Genomic DNA, 20,152 nt, shown 5'->3' on the forward strand with positions numbered 1-20,152 from the left:
ATGGTGTATGTGACCCCCCCACACTCCTGCTGTCCCACGCTGGGGATTCGGCAACTGATGCTCTGGTCTTTCAGAAGGTTGACTATGTGTTTGTTGGGATTTTTATCTCATCAGATTAGCAGAGGAAGAAATGAGCGACTCTCCACCAGCAGGGAAGGGGCTAGATGCCTGCCTGTGATCCCATCCAGCCCTGGCTTAGGCGCATTGCAATGTACAAACTCCAGTTTATTTACTAAACTCCTAAACAAAGTCAGTCCTTGGTTTATCACAATCACAGAGCTGGAGTTTGCGAGCCACTGTATGCTAGTCGTATTGTCATGGGGGTTTCCGCATAAAGGAAATTTCCTTCCCAGTGTTGCTTCAAGATAAGTTGGATTCTGTATTATCGATACTGCTGTTAGACCGGCTTCCGTTTTCCTGCTGTGCATGTTCTGCATGTTGCGCATTTCTCTTTACCCTTGGGAAACAAATGTTTTCGCAAGCTGTAGGACACTTGGAGCTCCACCCATATCCTCTAGTTTTAATTAATCTTCAACATCTAAAACTGTGTTTTTGAAAGTATGAAGGACATTTGTCAAAATGATCACTTGAGATCATAATAGTGCTTCAGGGCCTGTCACTGATGTTAAATCCCTGGCATTGTCACTCGTGGGTGCAGCTGGCCCATACTGTTTTTGCACAGCACCGCATGTTAAAGGTGTCATAGTTGTGTGCTGTGCTTAGCCGAATTGTCAGAGTGGTAAGCACTGCTTTTCTGTATGCACGTTTCTTTCTCTGAAACATAACCAAAATTCATCGGCTTTAATTCTGTGCATGCTTTAACCTGAAAACCTAGGGCAGAAAAATACAGCTTATCAGTTTGAAAGGGTTGGTAGAAGTGTTGCAAAAACCTCCAGTCATTATGAAACACCATGTAGAAATAATCAGGAGAGGTTTTAACATGACCAGCCCCAGTCACACAACTTTCAAAACGGGCTTGTTTTGCTTTCCCACGTTGTGGGAGCACAACAGGAGTTAATAGGTGCGGGGGCAAGAGCGGCTGTGCCATCCCCCTTCTGCTGTCTCTATTGCTAATAGTGTCAGTGGGGAATTAGAGAGCCACGCTTCGCCTGTGCCAAGTGCGTGATAAAGGGTGGCCTTCCTGGGTGACCGGCCCATTAGGAGACTGAAAGAGCTGCTGTGTCTCTCTGGTGGCATTTTTCTGAGATAAGTTGCCGGTTGTCCCCAAAAGCTGGCAGTGAGCAGGTGGGAGCCTGGCTCTTGTGCGGTGCTGCAGGGTTTTCCCACGGGGCTGGATGCTGCACCCGGGCAACCAGGGATCACGCTGCTCTTGGCCATTCTTGCTGTGCATCGGAGGAGAGATGGGAAGAGAACGAAAAGCCATTAATGGCTGCAGCAGTGAAGTTGCTCAGATACGTATGAAGAGCTGACAGTAGGCTCAGCACACGGAATCAGCGCTGAAACCATCGCGGCTGCGGTCTCAGTAGAGATTTTCACACTGTGTTTAGTGGGGCGAGCAGGGTGGGAGGACAGCGCTGCAGAGGATGGGTGGGGATCAGGTGAGAGGAGCAAAGATGAGACCACGTGGGGTGGGTGCGGAGGTTGAGGAGCCAGAAAAACCAACTGAACCCTTCAACCTTTCACCGTAAACAGGAAATTGGGGACCACAGAGAGCAGGGCAGAGGAAATGGGAAGGCTGAGGGGAGAGGCAGCAACTGCGTTTGAGCTAGAGTAAAGAAAACACGTGGAATGGCACCAAGCAACAGCTACCAAAGCACAGAGGGCCTCCAGGTAGATGGGGAGGCTGTGCTCCCATTCCTGTCCTCTTCCTCACTGTTAATTCAGTGCACTTAAGGATTCTGAGGCCACTCAGAAGAAAAGGAGTCACTGGAACTTTCTCAGGGCTTATCCCTGAAACCCCACTGCCTGAAGAAGGCATGTTCACGTCCTCTTTCAGGGTCACCAGTCATGCTGGGGTGGGAAAGCCTTTTTGGAAAAGTGACCCTGGGCCGTGTTGGTGCTGTCTGCAGGAGGGACCCATCTTCCCCCTCCTGGAGGGGCTGCCTGGAGCTGGCTGATCTGCTGAACTTCCTTTGACTTGTTTTCAGCAACAGAAGATCCTAAGCTGGTGTCAGTTAATACAACGGCACCAAAGTTCTCAGAACCTGACTTGGCATGTCACTGCATCTCCCGCATCACATCTTTAATCTGTTCAAAATTAGGCACTGACCCTTCCTTCTACTAAGATCACATGGATTTTTTTTTTCCCACCCATTACTATTACTATGATCCTAAATTGGGAGGATTGTTGATAACTATAACTTTTGACCAAAGATTTTTTAATGGATGACTTCATTATGATATTTGATAGCTTTTTTGCTTTACATAATATTTTGTATATCCAACTCTATTTTTAGGATCTTATACATCCATATTTGTCTTTGGGATGAATGTAACCACAGGCATGTCTGAATGTTGTGCTTCTGTATAGAGACTGCAGAGATTAAATAAACTTGCTGAGCTGTTCTGGGGCTTGTTCAAGCTGGTGAATGAAGATGTGGTAATTTCTGTTGGAATTTTCTTTAAAAAGCACCAGCTATTGCAAGGCTTTTCTTCTGTGACTCATTTCAAAAAAATACTTCAACTAAAAGCATGTATTACTAGACAAGCAGATATGCAGATACAGCATTCCCAGGAACTTGCTATAAATACTCCATAAAATATATATTCAAGGTTAGTAGACACTATATTTAAATCATTACTTGGATAGACAACTATTTCCACTAGTTGGATGAGCTGGACTTTTTCTGCTTTGATCCAAGTGGAACGAGCTATGTTGTTACACCACTGGTATGAATTGCAAGATGGTTAGGAGGCACTGCAGCTTTTGACTGCAAAGGTAATACTTATTTTTCTAGTATTGCCTTGCTGTGACAAGATTTGGGCTTTCTAACCAGCTGGCTGTTCTCCTGTTCGCACGGAGCTTATTAGCACAGTGGAGCCCAGCGCTGCTGTGCTGTTCCGGCAGCAAAGGGCACATACATCGTGTAGCACTGGCGGGCTCTGGGGCAGTGTGGGGGCTGAGGTTTGTGCGACCAGGGGGTGCACGTGCTGCTGCTTTTGAAAAACTGCCGTTGGCTCCTCTTGGTGCACTGGAAAGCAAGCTGCAGTTATTGCAGATTTCCTGTTTGCTTCTTATATCACAGCAATCCTCTGCTTCGTACGGAGTGAGGACAAACAAGACTGATCAAACTGTCAGTTCATTGAAAGCGTATTGATGCTCTATCACAAAACCCACCGTTTACATCTTTCCAAGCCCCATTTTTTTAATTTCACACCTTTAGAGATAGGTAAAAGCTGATGCAAATGAGATAGTTTCAGTGCCTTAGCTTTAGTCACATCCTACCACATGGGTAGCAAGAATAAATTCAGAAGTACATGGGAGGAACTGAAATCTTAGGGTGGGGTTTGTGTAATCGGGCAAACTGTCACTGAAAGTGCTGGTCTGCTTTCCCACTCCTTGTGAGATTCCACTGTATGATTTCTTTTCTTACCATCTTTTTTTTTCTTTTTACTTGTTTCCCAACTTTCTATCCCCTTCAGCCTCAGCTTCTTTATCATTCCTTGCCACCAAGATCAGCTTTTTTGCTGCTGTCCCCAAGGTCCTGCAGGTGTGGAGGCTCTAACTGGTTATGAGCACACTGGGATTGTGCCCCACCACACTGCGCTGCCAGGAAGGGCGACGTCCTTCCTTTTGATGGACAGCATCCACTCAAACCCTGGGTAGTCAAGATACACACTCTGCATTGATCTGCACAGTCGTTACAGTTTCTGCGTTTCAAACAACGTGCTCAGACTTCAGAACTGGACATGTTACATTTTGATTTAGGATTTACCAGTCTTCGTGTCCTGTTTCTAAATGTGCCAACAACTTTAAAGAGACCAATGGGAGGCTTAGGTGCTCAGCTGCTTGGGAAAGCAGGCCACTTTCATTTGTATGTCTAATTATGGACTTTGGAGTCCAAGTATGAGCACCTGTGTTTTGACAGATTCTGTCTGTAGTAGTTCCCAGCTCAGCGAAAGGACTTTTTGCTAAAAAGGAAGGGTTTCATCCAAAGCTCTTGGCAAAAGAATTTAACTGCAAAGATGTATAATATTTTCTGTCTGAGATTTCTCGGCTTGGCAGGTAGCTGTTCAGGAGTTTCTGAGTTAATGTGGACCGTAGTGAGCCTGTGCATTAAGAGAGCTCTCGTAGCCAGTACTTTAATGTGTAAACAGTTGTGAAAGACTCTGGGAAGGGAAGGTGGAGAGAGCCTATTTTTATATGGCTTTAAATAAATGCAAGTCTACTTAAAAAATGCAGTTATGGAAAAGTTCATCCTGACATTGTGTAAATAGAGTTACAAATGTTGAATCTGTAAATAAATATTATAATGAGAAGGGGGAAAAGTAAATGGGAAGCCTTGGTTTCTACTCTCTTTTGTACCTATCCTAATCCAAAGTGACTTCTAGTATTTCAGGGGATCTGTTATGGGATCTATTGTGGATTTGTGTGCTTATTTGAGAGCAGAGGTTGGCCTGTTCTTCCAGTGGTGGAAGATAACTCTTAACGAAATTACTGGACAGCTTGATCCGTCCAAAGGGGCTTTTACATTGTAGCTCTATAAGAGACCTCTTGACACCTTGAGAAAGCTGCTTATCTGAGCAGCAAGCAAGTCTGCAATCCGTAGTGCAGATTTATTCCATAGGTAGTAAAATGTGTGAAATCAGTAAAATTCCCACTGACATTAGAAAATGTCATAAAATAGGAAGATGGATTTTCAGTGTAAAGCCCCAGTTTCCTCAATGATTGTGCTAAGAAGACAAGCCTTACTTTCATTTAATATTAGACATGTTTGAACATGTTGTTTTCATGTAAGTACATAAACCGTGACTTATTTTGAGTAACACTGTGATGTTTTCCTAACAGATGAACGTGAGGCAGTTCAGAAGAAGACTTTCACAAAGTGGGTTAATTCCCATTTGGCACGCGTATCATGCAGAATTACAGATTTGTACACTGACCTTCGTGATGGAAGGATGCTCATCAAACTTCTGGAAGTTCTTTCAGGAGAGAGACTTGTAAGTGTTTATTAATATTTATTGTGTGTTTTTGTTTTGGTTTTGGGTGGTTTTCTGGTGAATCCTGGTGAATCCTTGGCTCAACTGAAGTATAGCAAAACTGAATACTGAGCACTGCACATGTCTTTGTCATAGAATCGTTTAGGTTGGAAAAGACCTTTTAAGATTGTCAAGTCCAACTGTTAGCCCAGCGCAGCCAAGCCAGCCACTAAACCATGTCACTAAGCACCACATCTACGTGTGTTTTTAAACACCTTCAGAGATGGTGACTCCACCACCTCCCCGGGCAGCCTGTTCCAATGCTTGACCACCCTTTTGGTGAAGACATTTTCCCTGATACCCGAGCTAAACCTCCCCTGGTGCAACTTGAGGCCGTACCCTCTTGTCCTGTCGCTTGTGATCTGGGAGAAGGGACTGACCCCACCTGCCTGCAAACCCCTTTCACATAGTTTTAGAGAACAATAAGGTCCCCCCAGACTAAACAAACCCAGCTCCCTCAGCTGCTTTTTACATATAAAAGGAAAAAAAAAAAAAAGACGTCTATTGCTTCAATTGGATGGAGACACTATTAAAATATCTTCCTGTTGGTTTCAGTAGGAATCAAAGGAAGTCTCCTTCAGAGGTTCTTTGCTGGTGAGACGCTGAGTGCTTCCAGCAGCTCATTCCCTGCTCCTGAATCTGACAGGCACAGAGCGCTAAATGTTCTCCAGCCCCTTAGACCATCTCAGTAATGGAGACTTAGATGGGCTGAGGAACGTTCCTGGGCACTGTGGCCAGCTGGCCCATTTCTGTGCTAGTAAACGCAGCCGCCGGATGCAGGTGGCTGTGCGCAGGCTGCACGCCGGCCCGAGGCCGGGAGCATCCCGTTTCCCTTCCCCGGAGCGTGCTGGGGGTTGCGGAGGACAGCTGGTTGGAGAGGGCCAAGCTTGCCCTGGGAAGAAGCATTGCAGCAGTTTTAGCTGTGCTGTCATGGCACCCCACTGCTCGGGAATGCCCCTGGATGTAATTGATTTTACTGGGATAGATAAGGCTTGGATTTTCTTTGGTTAGGGGAATATCTAAAATGAATTTAAATAAATGGGTCAAATACTTTCTTTGGGTATCCTGAGAGAGCCCCCTTGATGCCAGCACAAGGGAGTGGTGAGTAAGAAAATCCCTGTTGTGAAAAATGCTGCTGTGTGACAGTAAGGCTGGGTGTCAGAAAATGGCTGGGTATCGGTTTTTCCTTCAGTTCCTTAAATGATGGCTGTGCTCTTAACTACCTGATTTAAAGCAATCTTTTCAAATAAATACGGGTCTTTAGCTAAGACCTAAGGCTACAAGAGGATGCAACTGTATAATCACTTGTCATCAAGCACTCCTATTAATGGAAGCTCCATGGCTTAAGACTCTGGTTAATGAATTGAACATATGGCCCACAGTGTATTGTCTGTACAGTAAGGCAAGACAGGGAGCTTTCTAAATGCATCTGTGAGAGTAAGGAAGCTCTAACGTGCATAGAAGTACCCTGTGTGGATGAAGGCGTTGTGTGGATGGAGGTAACAAATCTCACTGTTTGTCAACTACTATTTGCTCAAAACATGTTTCTCTCTATGCCAAATCATTTGCTTCAGTGAGGTATTTGGTTTGACGTGTTCAGTGCAGGTAGCAGATGTTATTCCTACAGGAATAACTGAGACCAGCATGCCCCATTATTTGAGGATTCAGAAAGCAACCATGCCACCTCTGTTTAAATCTTCGTATCTGCCTGCCGAGATCTGACTTTTCAGTGTCAAGTAGCGGTGAAGCTCAGACCAGCCACGTGACTCTTACTGTGTGGTTCATTTACATTTTTCACTCCTGGTTTTGATAAATGCAAACAGAGCTTACTCAGCTGCTTGGGTGGGGAGGGTGCAGGAGCCACCCGGTGAGAATGCTGGGTCTGCACTTGCATCATCATCTGCGTATCACATTGGCAGCTGCCTGCACCATCACAAATTCTTTTGGTAGCTTCGTTATCTCAGGATGGAGGACAGCAGTCTCTGTTTGAACAGTACATTCCACCACACCTTCCTCTGCAAACAAGGATACAGATAATGCAATGCACTAAACCTTGAGACAATTACACACACCAGAAATATTCCAGGAGGATTGGCACGTAGCATCCACTTGCTGATGTTCTCCAGCCTTTTGAAATCTATTTTAGCTAGTATTTATTAGGTTCTGCCATCTCCATGACACACAAACAAATCTAAAGGCAGTGTCTTATACAGAGAGCTTGAAATCAAGACAAGAAACATCAATTGGTAAGAAGGCAATAAACAAATGCAGAAACTAGCCTGGATGTTTTTTGTAATATGCTGTGTTTACTGATGCAGTAAAACAAACAGGAATTGTTTTCTTGCTTTTGAGGCTGGGATTCAGATTCTGGAGCTGGAGCCGCATGCCTGTGGATCAGAATCTGGGTTTTAAGATACTAATCAGGAAAGCAGGACTGCTCTTTGCTCTCTTAGACCTCCAGCCTTATTTGCACAAACCCTGCATTTTTCAAAAGCTGTTGTGATTTCTGATGATGAAAACCCAGAGTCCTTGAAGGTGTGTTGGAGAAACTTAAAATGAGAGCACCCAGTGAGAGCAACATCTACATCTTCCTGTCTTTACTCCACTTGATTCTTAATCCATGTTTAGTTGAGACCTTACTACATGAGGTCCTGTGTAGAGCACACTGTTTGGAAAGAAATTGATAGCATGCAATAGTAGCACTGAGCGAAGTGGAAAAGAATCCATGCAGTATGAAAAGACAGTTGTGATTTTTTTTGCACACACTGTTAACCAGCTTCTCCCCAACAGAGAAATACAGCTCAGATTTATTTTCAGCATAAGATTAAGCATTTAGCTCAGTTCCTTCCATAACTATATATAAAGGATTAGGAAATTCTTTGCAATTCCTGGATGCTCAAATGTCAAACCATTTAAGCATATTCTCTGTAGTGAGTTCTGTCGCATTTTCTGTTGGAAAAGGGAAGATTTTTGATGTAAAACAAATTTTCCTGATAATGTGCTGTGATAATGTGAAGACTGATTTTAGATAAATACAATAAACGATGGATTCACTGGGCTTTCTTTCCCTCTGGTTAACATCTGGATCCATGTTAGCCCAGTAAATGTGAAAGTTATGTCCTGCTGTGTCTCGTCTTGAGGCTGTGCAGGGGAGTGGCAGGTGCAGCCACACCTTGTACAAACCGGACTCGGATGCCTCTTCCTCTTCTTGTTGCAGAATGGTGGGTTGAACTGGGTGGCCTGCCTGTGGGGCTGGCCAGGTGGCACTGTCATTCTCGTCTGTGCAGAAGTCTGAAGTGCCTTCTCGGACCGTTAATAAATTGCAGTTTGAACAGCCCTAGATGAAACTGCAAATAAGCTGTTACAGCCCTAACAGGGAATTTCTGACCCAGAAAACACACCTCGTGCTGGAGCACTAAAAAAATAATGTCAGCCTGCCCCTGCTCTGCAGGGAGCAGTGTCCTGCTCAGGTTTGCTCTGTGTGCTCTGCTGCTTCACATACAGCCATTGTGTTAGTGGGAGAAAAAATCCTGCCAATAAGCTGGACTCCTAATCGGGGAGCATGTCTTTGTACAGAATGCGGGTGGGAGCGGGCTGTCTCGGGAACTACATAAAACATCTGTTGTGAAGGTTGTTAGCTCTGTCACCTTGGTGCTGTGGAGATTCTGAGAGCACAAAGTTTTAAAAACCATTTTCTGCCCAGTCACTTGAGGCGTTAGAGGCAGCGCAGTTACTGCTCAGGTAGGTGAGGAGGGCTGCGTTAAGGGGGCAGGTTCGGGTCTGCCACTGCTGCTTAGAAATGGCCACAGTCACAGTCAGTCCTGTGTTTTGGGATCATCATCATAAAAGTGAGCACACCTGGTAAAGCTGATCTCAGGCTCTCAGGTGTGGCAATGGGCTGGGCTGAGCTGTCCTGGGCCAGGCATCTCCTCCACCTTCCCCTGCAGCTGGCTGCTCCCTCTCCCGCCCTGGGAACAGCCTTCCTACCCATATATTGCAAGATTAAATTAAACCTGTGGTCCAATTTACCACACTTCTGGGTGACTGATGGTACCAGCGAAAGGATGGATCCTGCATTGTCCCCACCGATAGCGAGGGACCTCCAGCTGGTTTCAGCCAACCATGTAACTTCATTCGTGCTCCCACTCACGCTACGCTAGGGCTCTTCACTCGATACAGGCAGCATTTGGGGCGTATGTGCATAGGGTGTACGTGCCATTTGTGCCTCTTTGGAGGGACTTTTATACCCAGAAGCGGTGGCAGGTTCCTGATTTTCTCCCTTGTGGGGAGTGGTGGGTTGACTTTCTCCACATCGTTACCCAGCCTCTGGAGGAGAACGGTGCTAACTGCAAGCTGAAGTGAAACTAATGACCTCAGGGGTTTATGTGTCCTGAAGAGCATCTTTCTAGCAAGCATTTATACACTGTTACGCAGGCTGCTGTTTCTAGGGTCCATAATATGGCTGGGGCGGAAAGTCTTCCCCTTGAATGCAGTCTGGGGCAGTGATTTTGACTGAGCTGTTTCCGTGGCCAGTTAATTACATTCACTGCAGAAAACAAGGGAATTATGTCAATTAGTAGCTTGGCTGAGTACCTTTGGTAACATCTTAGTGCGCACTGAACGGGCTATTCAGCTATAGTCCTTGTCTGCAGAACAGAGTTGCTATAATTTTATTTAATTTTATAGTAGATTTCTACATGCTGTTAATACATTCACAGCTTTTTTTGTTTGCACTGGGCCTTCATAAAATTGTGTTACATTGGTGTGGCTTTTTTTTTATTATTATTGTTTCTGCTTTCTTTTCCTATGAAGAAATTGTTTGGAATAAATCTCTGTTATTTTCATACTATTTATCCTACTTCAGCTGACTAAAAAAAACCAATGACATTTCTTTTTCAGGGACTTTTATTGAGTAGCTAACAGTCCAAAACTGAGCTGCCTTTTTGGAGAGTATGTATCTATATTTACAGATGCTCTCTGGAGCATTCATTACCAGTTCCCTCTATTGCGTGCATGTACCATATGCCCGTTATCTGTTTGTTGCATATCCTTATATTTACAGAATCTTCTTTTTAAGTGTTGAAGAACTTGTACTGGAGAAAAAAAGCATCTTGGGAAAATGTAATAGGTGTGGCATGAACCTAACAAAATAATTTATCTGCCAGCTAGTGAATGGATATACTAGACAGAAAAAATGAAGAAAGTAAGCAGGCAAAATACTTTGAAAGGAAAATGAAATGGGTGCCTGGTGTATGCGGTCTAGGATGTTGGCATTTCCACCGTGGTTTTGACACATCCTACCCTTGTCCGTGTGTAAATGCGCTGTAAGGTGCAAGGAGTGGTTTTGTTCATTGAATTTGAAGAACAAATGCATACAGTGTTGCTGTCCAGGAGTTGACAATGTGAGGACTCACCTGCCTGGACTGAAGAGTTAGCAAACAACTTTCTGGGTTTTTTCCCTTCCATCTACAGTAATACACGTTTCTGTTCTCCCTTCTGCCTTCTAGCCTAAACCAACCAAAGGAAGGATGCGCATTCATTGCCTGGAGAACGTTGATAAAGCCCTCCAGTTCCTGAAGGAGCAAAGAGTGCACCTAGAGAACATGGGATCTCATGATATAGTGGATGGGAATCACAGGCTGACACTTGGCCTTATTTGGACAATTATCCTGAGATTCCAGGTAAAGATGTATACATACACAGATATACACACATTTGAGTTTTCCATACTTGTTTATAACAAACTTCATTGTGCTTTTTAAGAGTGGAATGCTCCCAGGCCCTCCGAGATGATGGGAGTGGAAAGTGCTTAGTGTCTGGCAGGACGTGTTCCAGAGCTAAGGGGAGAAGATAAATCAGTCTTCATGGTGCTGCTGATCTGTAGTGGCAGCCAATGGGCGTTTCCTGTGTGGAGAGTCATATGGTTTTATTTTTAAGTTGCTAATAAATACTAAGCTCCAGTCATAGACCTATGTGCTCTTGTAGACCTAGGAGGAAATTCTACCCTTGGCTGCTCTTCACCTCTGTGGTGATTATCGATAACCTGGCTGATTTTGCACTGAAGTGCATTAAGGGTGCCCACAGGAATTGTTTTAGTGGCCCAGCTAAAGGCTGAGATTTCTTGTTTTCCAGCAAATTGCTCGTTGGTCTTTGCCCTCAGCTGGAAAATTCTTTTTGCAGAAAGGGTAATAACTTATATAATAAATATATCATTTATAATAAATTACATAGTAATAAATATTTAATAAATTTAACATTCTCTTACTTTTGGTGTTGCATAGTTGTTTTCCTATAATGAAAGTGTCTGCCTAACTTTCAGTGACAGCAGTGGAACTCTGCTGAAGCTACAATATTCTTTCTAAAAAGCAGTGAACTATATTAATGAAATAGATATATTTGTCCATATGAAGTAAAAAGTGGTTTCCTTCCCCTCCCCCAACCTTTTTTAAAAAAACCTGGGTAACAGCCTAGAATTGAGAATATATGGTTTTTATACTGCTAAGGGCAAACACTATTTTCTCCAAGCTTGAAGTTCCCATGAATTCAACAAACAAAAAATTGTTTGCTCCCATGAAACTCCTGCTTAGCTTTTGCCTGTGGATCCCTCAGGAGGACCCCTATGTGCTGCACCCCTCGGCTCCTGGATATTCTCAGCTTCCTGCAGGAGACTTCTCACAGGGTGGAAACCATAATGCGGTATAGGGCAGGGTTTGCCTTGACAATTGGAGATAAATTTTCTTGTGAAGTTTAAACTGTTTAGTCAATGGACTAAACAAAGAGTAATCCTCCAGTAAAATAAGGGCAGATGAAGCTTTCTTTTGACATGAATGCTCTTAAATGAGGAAGAGTGTTCACCTACTTCCACCCGGCCTGTTATTGTAGATTTGTTACTTATATTCTGATCTAATTTCTTTCATCTTTTCAAAAAAGGCAAACAATATGTTTTCTCAAGAGAAACACTTAATACTTCTGTGTTAATTTTAGATCCAAGACATCAGTGTTGAAACTGAGGACAACAAGGAGAAGAAATCTGCTAAAGATGCTTTGCTTTTGTGGTGCCAGATGAAGACAGCTGGGTGAGTGTGGATTAAGTCATTATTTCTAAAGCTCTTACAGCATTTTGAGTTTTCATTGAAATAAATTCAAATAGGCAAACACATATCTCTCCTTAAGTGGATTCAAGAAAGGTGAATTGTTGTTTACAAGTCAGAAAATTCTGAGTTTCTTATATTAATGCTGTGTGATAAACATAACAGTCTGATAATTCGTGAACATATAGTAATATACTGACTCTTTTTCATCCTATTCTGAAGAAATAATGATGCCTCAGATGTTTGCAACTGGCTTTTCCCTCTTCCCATATATGTGAAAGTATTTCCAAAATGTCTTTCTCTGACAGTAACCTTCTTGCATAATTAAATATCCATTTGTGGAGATTCAGTATGTTTCCCCCATGAAACCTGGAGGTCCCTGTGATGACTTGGGGCACTTCAGCATTGTTCTAGTGGTACTTCATCATCTTCTTCCAAGAAAACTCTATGGTAGTGGTTTGTGAGCACCCTGAAATTTTTGGAGACTTGCCAAATACCCAGATCACCGAACAAATTAATTTTGCATCTGCCTGTCCATTTTGGCACAAAGCTGGCTATCATATGTGCTTTGTTTAAAAGTCAGACAGTGATGAGAGTCAGTCCTTGAAGATGCCTGAGGACAGCAGACAGTTTCAAGGAGAACTTAATGTATCGCTGCTCCCGTGGTACCTGTAGCCATCAGAAGAGGTTTTGCTCCTCTCTGTTCCTGCAGTTGGTGCAGCTTCTCTCTTGAACTTAATATTTTGAGTACCTGAAAATAATTGTTTGCCAGCAGATGAATCAAGAGCAGGCTTTAGATTTGAAGGGAAACTGCACAGGCTGCAGGTTGGGCAGTAAGTTATAAAATAGTAGCTTCAAGCTTCAAATTACTTTGAAGGACGTTTAGAGCTTTTCTCTGGATTGAATATCAATTACATGGGGTTTATGAGAGTAAATGAGACGCACTTACCTCTGGTGTCAGTCTGTGACTAGAGAACGGTCATGATGATAGATCGTCAGTCACGGGATGGTAATTTCCCACCCTTAGGTTCGCAGTGTGCATAGCACTCCTGCAACCAGCTTTCAGTGACAGCGTGCAGAGCTGCAGCAGGGATGCTATATTGATTGTGTTCTCTTTGTTTTGGGTTCTGCCAGTTACCCCAATGTCAACATTCACAACTTTACGACAAGCTGGAGGGATGGGATGGCTTTCAATGCACTAATTCATAAGCACAGGTATGTGTGGGTAAATGTCTTTATGGATTTTGAAAGCTTGGACTGTTGCAATGTGCACTGGGTTTGGCAGTTGCCTTGCAGCTTGATTTTAAAATCTGAAGAGGAGGAAGCTGAAGAATTACTGAGAGTTTTACAGCAACCTGCCTTGCTATAGAGCTTTACAGCTCTTGCAGTCACTGTGAGCTCATCTGGGCAATGTTTTCTCACATCACAAGTCAAAACAGGTTGCGTTTAGTTTCAAAAGAATTAAATTATATGTGTGATTGTTTTGGTTTGTGACAGACCAGGTTGGAAGAAAACCTGCACTTTACTGAGTGGCTGATGATCGGGTCTGGTTGCCTAGAACTCAGGGGCAGGAGTGGGGAACCACACACAACAGCAGCCTGGCGGGGAAAGAAATCTCTGCACAGGGATGGCAAAATAGACTGACATAGCTGGGGTTGCTGCTCGTCGGTAAGCTCAGGTGAAGTTACTGGGATGGCTTGCACACTTACATGGGCCTGAGGAGAGATTGTGTGACCGCAACTTTGTTACTTTCTTCTCCAGGGTCACCTTTACTGCTATTAAGCTGTCCTCCGTTTTGTCCCATGGGCTAGGTTCTGCCATGGCACGTGCTAGGCATCACTCCATTCCTTTAATACTGCCACTGAAATACACAGAATCACTGGGCGAGCAAAACCTTGGTAGCACGAGGGGCCAGGTTTTCTGAGGATTGCAGATTTTGATTCATATGTTCACTTGAGGGTGCCTGCACTGTGCTTTGAGAAATCTAAAGAATTTTCCATCCTGTCTAGGCCTGATCTGATTGATTTTGACAAGCTGAAGAAATCAAATGCACACTACAATCTGCAGAATGCTTTTAACCTTGCAGAGCAACACCTTGGTCTTACTAAGCTCCTGGACCCCGAGGGTAAGAATTCCTGCAGTTTCAGCACTTCAGGGCTGTTTTCTCCCACCCTCCTCGTCGAAAGGTTCAGCTTTGTGATAGCTTTTTGTGTTAAAGAGCAGCTGGATGCTGCTGACTCACCTGGTTGATACAGCCAGAGAGAGGAGGAGAGAATGCAAGGTGTCTCCTGCAGAAGACTGAGCAGTAGGAGCAGAGAGCCCTTAATCCTGTGTTTATTTTCCCCTATCTGACAAGATCACTGAACTGGCTGTGTATACACCAGGTCATTCCAGTTAGAGGCATCCTTCTGATCTGCTCTGAGAAACACTCTGTGAGCTGGAAGATGAATAATGTGGATTTCAGCAAATAGTTAGCAGCTTATTTCACAGGCTGTCAGTGAGTTTTAGCCTGTGCTTTTGTGAGAGTGCTGTACATGCTCGTGAATTGAAAGGCGTGCTCACAGTGTTAGGACAAGAAACTTTCTTGTCGCAGGGCAAATAGAGGCTATGTGTTTGGGCAAGTTTCTTCTTGCTTGTTTTCCAGTGCCTCAGAATTGCTGCAGGAAAGGAAATTACTTGTTTTCCATCTGTATCTCTCAGAAGATTTGCCTGGACAGACATACTATTAGGTTTGAATTTCTCTTTCCAAATGCTGATACAGAATTGAAGTTCTCAATTAACAGTACTTCTGTCAAGGCACATAGACACTAGAGAAGTTAGGTGGCCGTGCACGAGCTGTGGCAAGGTCTGACTGTAAGGCCCAAAGGCCCCTAACCCACAGACACGTGCTTTAACCACAGGCTGCACTAAGGCGAAGGGGTAAAGCAGCACTTCTTAGTGACAGAGTTCAATACTGTACAGCACCAAGTAATCCAGAACCTATCTAAAGCTGTTGAATTTGTTTCTGATTAGGACATAAATCTTAGGAGCTGCACTGCCACTGAACCTATCTCTCTGACTTCTGAATGCATCCTTGTTGCGTTATTAGCTTTGTGGTTTTAACCCATGCACCCTCAGTGTGCTAAGATACCTCTTGTTTGATTTGCAGATATCAGTGTTGATCATCCCGATGAAAAGTCAATCATCACCTATGTGGTGACATATTACCACTACTTCTCCAAGATGAAGGCTTTAGCTGTTGAAGGAAAACGTATTGGAAAGGTTTGCAAATTGAAATTAGAAATTTTTATAAAGCAGATGAAATCTTTCAGGGGTTTTTTGGGGGGTGGTTTTTTTTTCCCCCTCTTGGGTATTAGTTTTTAAGAATCCACTATATGGTAGGTTTTACTTCTTTTCTTGAATGGGTTTAAATATTTCCAGACAGCTGTGAGAAGTAATTTCCAGGTGCCTGTATTAGAAAACATTTGGCCAGTGTTTTATTTTTGCTTGTTAATTTGGCATCATTGCTGCTTGCTTTTCCTTTCTCATTAACTGCTCTTCATCCTCTGGGTCCTCTGTCTCTTCTGGAGCCCAGAAAAGTCCCTCATTTAAAAAAAATGTGCAGTCATTCTCTGCCCTTTGGCAAAGTTGCCCCCATCTTTACAGCTGGCAGACTGAACATGAATCCTTTTGTAAGCCTCAACTCTGCCCCCCTATTGCCGTGGGATCATGGGAATTCACTGCTGAAAAATGCAAAGCCCTCATTCCTCAGGGATCCCAGCCCCTGTGGCGCTCGGGAGTGAGTGGTCTGATTCATAAGTCAAGTCTCCCAACAGTTTCTTTTCTGTTGCTTGTTGGATTTAAATGACTGAAGAGTGCTGCCTTTGTTACTCATGTTATGTTGTGCTGCTTGTTGCAGGTGCTTGACAATGCCATTGAAACGGAGAAAATGATTGAAAAATACGAATCGCTGGCTTCTGACCTTCTTGAGTGGATTGAGCAAACCATTATCATTCTCAACAATCGCAAATTTGCCAACTCACTAGTTGGTGTGCAACAGCAGCTACAGGCATTCAACACTTACCGCACTGTAGAGAAACCACCCAAGTAATTTTAATCTTAGCTTAAACCAACAGTGGTCTTGTTTTGTTTAGTCAGTCATTGATTTTCTTAAAAACAAACACATCCAAGTAATTTTAATCTTGGCTTAAGAATTTATTTTTCTGAACAAACCCAGATATCATATTTCTAATTGGCACTCATCCTTTTTACTCGGGGCCCGTTTGCTTTATGTTATTCAATGTGCAGATAACAACAACAAGTGTGTCGCCTGCAGGATCTCAGAGTCCTGGAAGCTGCCGCTTCACTGAGATGCCTGCCTTACAAGTGGTAATAGCATACCATGCTAGCATAGTAATGTCACCGGTCATGCTTGCTAGCAGTGTATAATACCAATACTATTGCTGCTATTAAAAGAATCTTACTGCTTATCCAAAATCAAGAGGAAGTGTGTCTGGCTTTGTAAAACACAGCTATGCTTACTAAAACTGATATAGCCAAGACTGGGCAACTTATTTCTGGAAAGTTTCTTTAACATTGTGATATCAGATCTGTTTATTATTTTTAGTATAAGTTCTAGTGGATAATAATCAAAATCTAAAACATTATGGAGTATCCAGACATCTTCTAGAATTGCAGACTATTCCCTAATGCCTATGGAGTTTATTTCCCAGGCATACGACTCAGGGAAAACAGTGGGAAGAGTTTATTGACTACAGTGGGCTTTAAATAAAACTTCCATTTCTTGTGTTGATAGAGTAAACTAGGACAACACACGTAGCAGAACAAAAAAAATGCAGTCTTCTGTCCCCCGGGGGGGGTTTAAATCTAAACACACAAACAGCTGACTTCTGTGAAGTTTCATTTGCTGTTTGACCCAACTGGTTCCAGGGGACGTGTGGGCTATTTCAATTGCTTCCAGCTTTCACACAAGATAAAGGTGTTTATCTGAATGCTCCATGCATAATGTCAATATTTTAAGGAAGTCTTTATTATACTTCAGTAGCAATGAAAGCTTTATTGTAACTCTGTTCTTTTGCAAAATTTCATTTAGATTTACAGAAAAAGGAAACCTAGAAGTGCTGCTTTTTACCATCCAAAGCAAAATGAGAGCAAACAATCAGAAAGTGTACATGCCAAGGGAGGGCAAACTCATCTCTGACATTAACAAGGTAAACTAAGCCAGCTCCTCCTGTGCAACTCAGGGTTTTGTTGTTTTCTTTCAGTCTCTCTCTTGGCATGCTGGGAATAAACATCTTTGCTATCTCCAGCCTTGATGTGGGGAACCATAAGGGGTGGGTGAGTTGGGGTGACCTTTTCTTACAGGTGGCACTAACTGTTCTGAACCAAGTCCCTGGGTATCCTCAGCATCCGTCAGATCTTCTGCACTAGAAAAATGCTCAGTCATTCTGTTTATGGGTCTAGTCATGCTGCCTTGCTCCTCAGCGGTCCTGGCTATTAGAGTTAATTGACAGAAAGCAGCACAATGTCTAGGGTACAGTAGCCCTCTCATCCCACTGCCCGCAGTGTGGGAGAGTGAAGGAGGCACCATGACTGATCTTGTGGGTTCCCGCTCGGGGTTTATGCAGCCGTTTTTTGTGCTGGTGCAGCTGGCAGAACAGCAGCAGAGCTGACAAGCTCTCTCAAGGATAACAAACAACTCAAAACTGTGAGCTTTCCTCGTTTGTGTTTGATCATGCTTGGCATTCCCAGAGCAGCTGTCGTGGGTGTCTGTGGCCTCGGTCTGCATCCTAGGAGTAGTAAACTGCACAGCTCTCATGTTTGCATTAACCCCCTGTGCCTGTGAATGCCTGAAATACTTGGGTTTCAGGCAGTTTCCTATCTGTTAGGATTTAGAAGAATTTAGGGTAGTTTGTGTTTAATTGTGGGTATTTTTGTTGTCTGTAAGAAGATCTGAAAGGTGATTAGCTGGCTTTCAGTATGCTTCTTAAGACTTTTATTTTTGTAATACTGATGTCATGCATGTGAATAGCTTTTGACTTTGGGGGAAAAAAGGACTGGTATGCACCAAAAGTAACCAAATTCTGCAGTTTTTTTCTTTTCCAAAGTGGATGTAATGAAGAACAACAGTTGTGTGTTGATTTTAGAGGTGAGAAGGGCATGAATCTGTAATTCTTGTTTCCTAAAGGAGTATAGAATCTGCTTATTTGGGAGCAGCACCGAAAAAATTTTTTTTTTTGTTTTTAAATTAATCAAATATTCGAGCCAGGTGGTTTGCTTAGGCTTTGTGGGAGACAAAAAACAAATCAACTTGAGAAAATGCATCTGACATAAACAAGTCTTATACTCCTTGCTCAGAAAATGAATGAATGGATTGAGAACAAATTTGAAGCCACACGCTTATATTGGTAAACAAGGTGTAAGGTCAGCCAGTGCAAACCAGATTTATTGGCATATAAATAAATAAGTTGGTTCTGTGAAACCTGGCAGTAGTGACTTCAGTCCTGAATTTATGCAAAAACATGTGATTTATCATAATCCTGTAAGAATGTGTGTTTAGAAGACCCATGTTTTTTCTCCACATCTTCAGGCCTGGGAAAGACTGGAAAAAGCTGAACATGAAAGAGAACTGGCACTGCGAAATGAGCTCATCAGACAAGAGAAACTGGAACAACTTGCACGCAGATTTGATCGCAAGGCAGCTATGAGAGAAACTTGGCTGAGTGAAAATCAACGTCTCGTTTCTCAGGTGCTGCTTTCAGAAATTGTCTGCATGACTAAAATTGTTCCCATGAGTAATTATAGGCTACAGTTCTTGCAAAGGGAACATTTACTCCCCTGTGCCTCCTATTTTAGTGAATTTATGTATATTTGTATTTATTGTATGTGTGTGCAAATATATATTTAGTGTATATCTATTGCATGTCCTATCTTTAATGCATTTGGGTTATACCTTCCTTGAATCTATTAGTCTGTATTCAGAAGATATTGATGTGGAAATAGCCACCCACAGTCAAGATCTTCTTTATCTGAATATTTTGGTCAATTCAGTGGAATTAGCTGAGGAATTAATTTTATTTTCTGACAATAGAGATAACTTAAAAGAAATCCAAAGCCCCAGCCTAATCCTGGTGGCCACCATGATTTTTCCCCCAAAGGCAGTAAACAGTATCTCTGGTTTTATCAGTGGTTGTCTGAGTGATTATTACTGGTTATCAGAAGTGTCTCTTATTCTATTGAGGAAGACTTTTCAGAGCATTTTGAGATCCCAAATTTGCTAACAAGTGTATTCTGTGCAATCAGAGATCATGAGCAGTAGGTCTTTTCTCCTCAGCAGCCATTACTGAAGAAGCATCTCTTTCTTTACAGGATAATTTTGGCTTTGACCTTCCAGCAGTAGAGGCTGCAACAAAGAAGCATGAGGCCATTGAAACGGACATTGCAGCATACGAAGAACGAGTCCAGGCCGTGGTTGCGGTTGCAAAGGAGCTTGAGACTGAAAATTACCATGATATCAAACGCATTACTGCGAGAAAGGACAACGTTATACGCCTATGGGAGTATCTCCTGGAGTTGCTCAGGGCACGGAGACAGCGGCTGGAGATGAATCTTGGTCTGCAAAAGATTTTCCAGGAAATGCTGTACATTATGGACTGGATGGATGAGATGAAGGTAAGTGTTAGCCATTTCAGAGCGTAGACCAAACGTCTGGAGAGGAGTAGATGTCCTTTTTTGTAAATCTTTTAAGATTCATTTTGCCCGTCTGGTTTAATGGACAAATGCAGAAGACCCACATTCAAGAGCAGTGAACAAATTCCTTATACCTTATGTTGATTTTTTTAAAAGAAAGATTAAAAACAAGTAAGAAAAAAGAACAAGTTCATTCCTATAAAAGGCCACTT

General features: G+C 43.0%; 1 protein-coding gene across 7 annotated transcripts in view; it reads left to right on the plus strand.

Annotated features, from left to right (window-relative positions):
• SPTBN1 (spectrin beta, non-erythrocytic 1) overlaps positions 1-20,152 on the plus strand; it is a 135,930-nt gene that overhangs the window by 75,987 nt on the left and 39,791 nt on the right. For all 7 annotated transcript variants that reach the window (XM_040612403.1, XM_040612402.1, XM_040612405.1 and 4 more), the window contains 10 exons: positions 4,970-5,121; positions 10,668-10,841; positions 12,145-12,236; positions 13,386-13,466; positions 14,261-14,376; positions 15,400-15,512; positions 16,150-16,337; positions 17,344-17,461; positions 18,841-18,999; positions 19,620-19,922. In XM_040612403.1, the coding sequence (XP_040468337.1) occupies positions 4,970-5,121; positions 10,668-10,841; positions 12,145-12,236; positions 13,386-13,466; positions 14,261-14,376; positions 15,400-15,512; positions 16,150-16,337; positions 17,344-17,461; positions 18,841-18,999; positions 19,620-19,922 (1,496 nt within the window). The remainder of the gene's footprint in view (positions 1-4,969; positions 5,122-10,667; positions 10,842-12,144; positions 12,237-13,385; positions 13,467-14,260; positions 14,377-15,399; positions 15,513-16,149; positions 16,338-17,343; positions 17,462-18,840; positions 19,000-19,619; positions 19,923-20,152) is intronic.

This window comes from Falco naumanni, chromosome 12, assembly GCF_017639655.2.
Source record: "Falco naumanni isolate bFalNau1 chromosome 12, bFalNau1.pat, whole genome shotgun sequence".
Classification (NCBI taxonomy): Eukaryota; Metazoa; Chordata; class Aves; order Falconiformes; family Falconidae; genus Falco; species Falco naumanni.